This window comes from Astatotilapia calliptera, chromosome 5 (assembly GCF_964374335.1).
Source record: "Astatotilapia calliptera chromosome 5, fAstCal68.1, whole genome shotgun sequence".
NCBI lineage: Eukaryota > Metazoa > Chordata > Actinopteri > Cichliformes > Cichlidae > Astatotilapia > Astatotilapia calliptera.
The window spans coordinates 14,724,836-14,733,395 of NC_137426.1; the positions used below are offsets into that span (position 1 = coordinate 14,724,836).

Consider the following 8,560-nt stretch of genomic DNA (forward strand, 5'->3'; position numbering starts at 1 on the left):
TGGATCATTTTTTTTAGATTGCACCTTCTGAACAACTGGAGCCTGGGTGTAAACCCCCCTGCTGGCTCGGGTCTTTCTCGGAGGACTTTGTACTCTCTAAATACTCTGAATACTTCCACCCAAACGTCAAAGGCATGCATATTAAACTTAATAAGTGCTAGTTTCCCATCACTCACTGGGATGGGTTTCAGCCCCAAATTTGTTTTTCCACTAAAAATGTTAATACAACTAATAATCTCAAACAAAGTAAAACTTTTTTTGAAGTTTGTTAAAATTAATTTCCTTCTTTGTATTTTCTTGTAGACTTAAGCTTCACAATACCAAGTGTCTCAATGGATAAATTTCACAATAAATCAGATTCTGTCTACCACCTCTTTATTTTCTTTAACAAAACACAGATGTAAAAAACAAACAAACCCCACAGTGGATACAAATGAAAAGAATTAGCTTTGAGATGGCATTAATTAAATCTGTGTCTCAAATGGAGTGCTTGTATACAGTATTGAGTACATGCAGTTCAACTCCTTGGACAGTGTACCCAAACCAGCTGCATACTTCTCATCCCTGGTGGTTGCCAATTTCCAGTCAGTATGATGAACACGTGTTTACAGCCTTGTATGAATACCATTTGGTCTTTATGGATAGACGACTCCTTCATAATACCTGTAGCTCGTGGCACGTGGACACTGCAGTGCTAACTCAGTGCGCTGAGTGAGGCCTCACTTCCACTAATTTAAGTTGCTGAGCTGGACTCTTTGCTGTTGGTTACTTTAGAGGAAGTTTAGCTTTTGGAGAATGAACAGAAAGACATGGAGCAAAAGCCTCATACTTTTAATTTCATATGATCAGTGTTAAAGAAGGAAAGAATCACTCTTTTTGCTTTTCTTTTTGTGCTGATGCCCCTGTTACGTCTTATAACACCTGGGTCTTTTGGTCCTCACTCATTCCATCCTTCTCCACACTGAAAAACTTCAGCTTGTCTTTCTTTGGTCCGTGCTTTCGCCCCACTTTCCTGATTGGCTCTTTGGCCTGCATACCATAGGAGTCCTCCATGACTACTCTTCCTCTGAGAGAGTATCTGATGTAGGACCAGGAGAGGACGGAGCCGCTGTAAGACCTAAAAAACACAGGAGCATTATTAGTTATTGTTATTACACAAGCATAAAAGGAAGTCCAACATAAATGGTGCTCGAGTTTCACTCAAAGACACATCAGCAGTCAAGTATAAATCCACACCACGAAGAGCCACTGCAGCATTGGCTGATTTGATAAAGACTTATTACTGTTAAACCATTTGCAGTTTGTTATCTATCACAAATGCACTGTGCCCACCTCTCCAGGGACACAATACACCTGGGAAAGGTACACAACAATCATGCTGGACCAATGAACTGGACTTTGGACACCAAACTTGCTTGGGCAAGGTACAGGTAATCGAGTGTCATTACGCCCTAAGTTTGAATATGTTTATAAATGGATTCCCTGTTAGAGTACTCTCTGAGTTCAGCGTAAGTCGATGTGCGTGCACACACACACACACACACACACACACACACACACACACACACAGGATCTTACCCATAATAACCTCTGTTCATGTAGTAGAAGATTTCTTTATAGCGGAGTGGATAGTCCCACATCTGGATGTCTGTCAGCTGACCATCAAAACCTGGGAAATCAATCACAGGCTCACCTGACCACACATACTGAACACACACACAGGAGACAGACATAATAGAGACAATGAGAGAAATTAAAGATGATTACATAAAAATAAGTAAGGTGCCTGTATTCTTTTAGAGTCTAAGCATTTATATCTGCAATGAAGGATTCATCGTCTCATCATTTTAACAATTTGTTTGTTTGCATTTGTTCTTTCTTTGGTTCTTCTTTTCTATCTGTTGTCATCTTTGATGATTCCCAGTTTGCACTGAGGTGATTTGCAACAGTGTGAAGCTACAGAAATTAAAATGAGCACCTCCAACAGACCCAGTAACAAAACATAACTCAGTACATCTACTCAAGCGGTTTACAGATGTACAGTTTTTCTTACAGAAGGAGGGAAAAACACATAAAACAGAAACACATGAAGCAATAACTTAAACATTCAAAATGTTTAAGAAAGTGGATGGAAACAATCCATAAGTGTAGTCTGCTATATCTGCCTATAAGCCGATTTCAACCCTGTTCTCACCTGAGACGGCAGCACCTTCCTGATGCTCATGTTTGAGCCGCTGAACATCTGTACCACACCCTTCCTGGTGTCCACAGTGAGGCACACACTGGTCCAGAAGTCCAATCCGATGTTTGGCCAGAACTTGATGAGGGGCCGCAGGTACACATAGTTGTAGTAACCGCTAAATGTCAGGCCATATGAGTTAGGGTTTGCCTCCAAACTCAGAGGGGATCTGTTTGGACTGAGGGTGAAAAGCGGGAAGCCGGACTGTAAATTGTCAGCCATGTAACGCAGACACACGGACACACCTACAGGAGGAGAGCAGGATCACAAATTTACCAAAGAAGAGCAAAAACTTAACAGCTTCTATAGTTGAATCTCATCTGAACACATGCATACAAATTTATAACAAATTTGTAATAAATACAACATACACTTGATTTACCACATTTTTGTACCTATGTTGGACTGTACTCACCTCTAGTTGGACTCTCTGTTGTCCAGGGATAGGTCCAGCGACGGTTGGTGGTCCAGGAAGGAGTAGAAAGGGGGGAGTAACGAGTGGAGCCCCAGGGACTGGTGGTGGGAGGTGTGGTGGGGATCCAGGAACGGGTTTTGTGTCTTCTGGTTGGGTAATCAGTGGTAGAAGGCGAGACAGAATCATAATAGGGCGGGTAGAAGGTTACACCTCCATAATTACGAGACAAAGTGAACATCTTCCCTCTTAGATCTAGTGCAGAACTTCCTGGAGACAGAAACACAAACAAGTGGTCAACATGATATGAAAATTTCTTTTTACTCATTAATATAAGTGCTTTTATGAACAGTCCATCATCCAGGATGAAGGTGGACTAGAGCAATAATTAAAGCCAGGAATGTGACTCCAGCCTGTTTGAGACTGGACGGATGTGCGGTTTTAGATGCAACTGTAAGATGGAAAGGTGGCGCAGAGCACCTGGTGTGCATCTGCTAATTAACCTCTCTCACCTGAGGTGCAGGGCAGGAGGGGACAGAGTGTGTGAGCACAACAGGTAGCTGTGCTGCAAAGCAAACAGTCAGTGCTCTGCAGCTGGGCTTTACAGTGGAGCAAAGGTTATCTTCTGTTTTTAGAAGCTGCATAAATAAAGAGGTACGTGTGGAGCTCCAGTCCTCGCTGATGAGAACTCAGTGACACAAAGATATCAGATTTTCACTACTGTGACAAGACGAATTCACTTTAACTGCAGAGATATATCCTTAAACATCCTTAATATCGAGCAGCTTTTTCAGGAAGGGAGCCAACACTTTTTCACATTACTGTATGTCCTGAATGATTGGGCCCCAACATACAGCTCAGAGCATTATTCCACCAGAGCACTTGGCTCTCCGGCTGCAGCCATACTTGTGGTTTGCAGAGTTTGGAAAAGCAGCGTTGGAGTCAGACCCTTCAGCTGCAATCTACACAAAATAAAAGCAACAGCAAATCTGACTGCATATCACATGGGCCTCTTTAAATATTGTTAATAAAGACCATTGTTATAGTCCTTTGTCTTTACTGCATGCGCATGATTTTAATTAAGAAATATTTTCACTGCTGCAATTTTGGTAATAATATTTGCATTTAACCACATTCTTTTCTGTGTGTGTACCTGTTGTTCTTGGCCATGAATCTGGTTGTTCAGATGGAGTTGGTCCACCAATCACCTCCATAATAACCATCAGAAAGGGAACAAGAAGCAGCTTCATCTTTATGCCTGACACTGAGCGTCCCTGCAGTGAAGCGTGTGAGCGTCCTCGCTGTGTGGATGTGTTTATCTCTCTGCTTCCTCTCTGAGTCTGAGCAGGCTCCACTTCAGCTCTGTAACTTTCAGTTTACTGGTTCAGACGTCAGCAGCTGCTTTAAGTTTCATTTCTGTAAACAGAAACTCTCCCGAGTGTCCCTGTCCCCTACTTTCCCCTCCTTTCAGTGTTGCAAGATTAGACAGATAGCAGCAAATGTGAAGTCACAGGGAGGTCACATTTTCTGTGTGTCCAGGACAAAGGGAGTTGAAAAAAAATCGGTACAGTTGTAATGAAGTGGAAAACCATATATGAAGTCTAAAACTGTGAACAGCAGGCTGCAAACACGCTTTTTAATGCTGTGAATTTGGACATTTTAATCTAATGGGGTTGACCAGGGACAAAAAACGCAGTTTCTGGCATTTAGGGACATTTCATTTTCACCCCTCCCTGAACCTGGTTATGACAGAGGCTTATTCACCCCCCCCCACACACACACACACACACACACAAAAGATAAAATATCTTTGGGTTGGGTTTATTGTTTATCTTTGCTCTAGTTAATATTTAATTAGTCATCTGCAGCTGTTCCTATAGTTTAGACACTGCCTACGTCTCTGAGTTTGCATGTATAATATGTAATACTTATTGTAATGTGTTTTTTTGTCCAAACTGTGAAGCATTTTATAACTGTGTGTTTTCAAAACTGCTACACAAATAAACTTCTTCTTCTTCTTCTTCTTCTTATGTTAACTGTCTTTTTCTTGTATATATTTTCTCAGTCTTCCTTTGTCGTGATATTTTTGCAGCTGTGAGTTTCCTCGCTCTGTGCGTCCTGTATTTGCATCCCTTGCGACTTCTGGTATTTGGACTCTGATATTATTCCTGTGTGTTTTGGGCATTTTGGACTTTGTTTGCTTCCTGGACTATCAGCTTTGAAAGCTTCCTTTGAGTTTCGTGCCTCTCCTGCATCCTATATTTGGCTCTGCTAAAGTTAATCAACAATCCACACAGCACAGTGTGACAGAAACTCACTGCTCAAATACTTAAAAAAAACACCAACACAAAGGCAATGGACCTGTTTTTAGAATATTTGAGTAATTGATAATGTGTCAGTAATCCGGTTCAGTTCACTGTGCCGTAATTGTCTACATGGAGGAATCTATCATGAAGAGGAGCGTGTGATGTCTCATTGTGCTGTCCTGAACCGCAAACACACCTCAACCATGGCTGCAAGTTCAACACAGAGGTCATGACTGCTGTGCGGTATGAATACAGTCCATAACGGCTGATTCCAGTCTATTTAGACTAAAGTAACACTAAAAGATTGAGTAGCTCTGCTCACCACAACAGCTTTTCCACATCATTTAACAAGAGGTAAAACTGACACAAGAACCAATACTATATGGAAATTCTTAAGTTACTTTAGCTTTCATTAAATCTGTATGTGAGCTTTTACTTCCTCTACTCAAACCAGTGCTGAACTTTATCTCATATTAACAGCTTGCTGTGTCTGTAAATTTCATCTTTCACTTCCTTAAACTCGTCGCCCAAACTTTCACACAGAGCTCCAGAAACGTTTCTGAGTGAATATACCAGTTTACTATGAGTACATTAGTCAAGACACATTTATTTAAGAAAGAAGTCTGAGAGTATCAAGAAACATTTTGATGCAGAGTGATAAGTGTTACTGTTCTGTGCTGCTCATGTTGGCCCTTGCCTCAGCTTTTGATACTGTTGGCTATCACATTCTGCTCGGTAGGCTGAGGTGCTGGGTTGATGCATGAGGATCTGCATTTTCACTCCATAGGTTAACTGTCATGGATCGCTGTGTGGCAGGCAGGAGGAGGACCCAAAATGCAAAACTCACAGACACGGGGATGAACTCAAAAAATCACAGCTTTAATGCTGGAACGGCAGAACGTAGGAAATACAAAACTAAACTGGGAAAAGTAAACTAACGCTCGCAGAGAGATACAGGGAAATCCACGCAGCATGAGGGAGAACGCGACACAGAACTGAGGGAGACGCAGACATAAATACACAGAGGGTTAACGAGGGAAGTGGGAGCACACGGGGAACACAGGTGACACTGATAATCATAACAAGACACGGCAGGAGTGAACAACACACTGGCGGGAGACGGGCAAAGTAAAACAGGAAGTACAGAGGTTCAGACAGGAGGAGAGAGAGCACGGGGAAAACACAGACATAACGGGCTGGGGAAAACATAGAATAAACACAAAGAGAGACGAGGGCTCATGACTACACAGAGGGGCACACAGGGGGTAAGAGTCACGAAGGGAAAACACACCAGGGCAACTCAGGAAACATGGCCTAAATAAGGAACAAAATACAAAAATACATGAAAACTAAGAATACTGGGCCAACATGGCCCAGGACCATGACATTAACACCATTTGGGTTTGGCATTCAGGTGTAGGAGATCTGGTAAAACAAAGTGGAGAGAGGCAGATTTCTATTTGCTGCAGTTTTTTTTAAAGTTTACAAGCGTTGATGCTAGATCTCTGAATAAACTTAAGGAAATGTTGCCTCATCTTCTTATTTGTGTCACTCAAAAACAAATGTTGAGATGTAAAATCATCGCAAGTAAGCAACATATTTCAAACAGGAGCAGGAAGGTTTGAATGTGTGGAAACGTGAAGTTTTATCCTGCATGTGTGCGCGTATGTTGATGCTGCGACGATAATGATTCTCAGTACAGAATGCTAGAGAGCCTCATTTCATTATATTTCAGTGCGTATATTTACATCTGTGAAATCAGTAATGCAGCAAACAGATCGGTAAACTGATTGTTTCTGACACACACAGTTTTTGTAGGAGGACCACAAGTCCCACCTAACATGAAACATGAAAACAGATCGAGCGGTAACCAAAATAAATTTTTAGTTCCACATTTTTGTTCTTGAGCTTTTGTTTTGTTTCCTCTGATACTGGAGCATTTTGGAAAGAGGATATAAGATTCCAGAGGCTGTTTTCAAACCTTATGGCCACAGAATAAACTAATAAAGTAAAAGGGCAGAACTGTGAAAATGTTTTTATGACACTGGGTAGACTGATGTTATCTGCACGTTATCTAAAGACTCTTCATGTTGTATATATATTTTCTTTCATTTTTTGTTTTAAGGTCAGAAATGTAAGAAATAATATCTCTTCCTCAGCATCTGTGCAGACGGTTGTCACATCAGCTCGGCCTGTTATCTTAGGCAGTTTTGCAACAGTAATGAAGCTTTTTGGTACAATGACAGCCTTTTCTTGCTCTCTGGACATTTTAACTACACCTTTGTTCGAAAGTGTCTTACAGTGCATTGGTTCACCTGCCTCTGGTAAGGTCTTATTAAAAGCCAGTTAAAAACATCTTTTAAAATCAGCTTTTTATTAATTTCTCTTATTTTGTTTTTTTATGCATTGTTGGCTCCTACGACGTACTTATTAAGCACTCTGTAATTTTATATCTTGAAAGGTGCTTTATAAATAAAGTTTTACTTATTTACTTACTTGGAAAATAAATAACATGGCTATGTTAGAAAGAGAAATCCAACAGTGAGACAGGTCGGCTGAGGTTAGGCTGGAACACAAGACAGTTTGTGGCTAAGTTTATAAGATAAACCTTTATTAGTCCCACAAGTGGGAAATTTGCTTAAAATAAGCACTTTTTAGTAATACATTATAATACACGTGACTAAGAACATAATTAAATGTAATTTCCATGTATGTTATTTACAGTTACAATTAAATACCTACAAATAATTAAAGCTAGGCACACTAGAAATAGTTATACTGTAAGCAAATTATGTACTGCACAAGTACTTAACTTAGTATGCACTCAAGTATGTAATGTGTAAGTCATCTTCGGTAGTAAATAAGTAATTTTAGTAAGTACATGACTTCAGATGTTTTACAGGTAAGGAGAGACTATTCTGGAAGTCATGTGAAGTACTGTGTAAGTGATTTTAAGTTATGCATAAATTCATGTTTTATATGCGAATGAAGAAATTATTACATTGTAAGTAAATTTAGGTATTTCTTGGTAATTTTGGGGAAAAAAACAATATTTCACCATCTTACATAAACTGTGTATAGTAGGAGTATACTGAGCTTTTCAATGGTTTAACCTTGCCTAATGTCATGATCCGGAGTTTGTGACTCCGTGTTTATGTTTTAGTAGTTATTATTATTCTGGGTTTTGTTTTCATGTTCCTATGTGTTCCCCAGTCTGCGTGAAGTTTTTGTGTTGCGTCATTGCGTGTATGTGTTTCCTGTTTTATTTTGAAGGTCTGCGTCTTATGTGAGTGTTTTCAGATTGCCTCCCTAGTTAACCACTCCCAGCTGTGTCCCCCACCTGTGTGTGATCTCCCTGTGCTCTCTGAGTGTTTTTAAGTCTTGTCTTCTTAGTCGTTGCTGGTTCGTCTGTGTTGTTTCCCCTCGGTCTCCCTGCGTCTCTCCGTATGTATTTCCCCGGACCTCCCTGCATCTTCATTTCTGGTTTGTTTTGTTAGTTTTACCCAGTTTAGGTTTCCGGTTTTATGTTCACCCACCATTGCTGTTTGTACCCACTCCTGTAAATAAATACTCACCTGCACCAGAGCTGCCACCTTTTGGGTC

At 40.6% G+C, this 8,560-nt stretch overlaps 1 protein-coding gene across 1 annotated transcript; it reads right to left on the reverse strand.

Annotated features, from left to right (window-relative positions):
* Window positions 1-358: 358 nt before the first annotated feature.
* LOC113022231 (uncharacterized) lies at window positions 359-4,179 on the reverse strand. Its single transcript, XM_026167401.2, has 5 exons — window positions 3,805-4,179; window positions 2,655-2,921; window positions 2,195-2,484; window positions 1,579-1,706; window positions 359-1,117 (listed from the first exon to the last, which is right to left on the reverse strand). Exons 1-5 carry the CDS (start codon window positions 3,899-3,901, stop codon window positions 913-915), a joined length of 987 nt encoding a protein of 328 aa, XP_026023186.1. The 5' UTR covers window positions 3,902-4,179; the 3' UTR covers window positions 359-912.
* Between the last annotated feature and the right edge of the window lie 4,381 nt (window positions 4,180-8,560).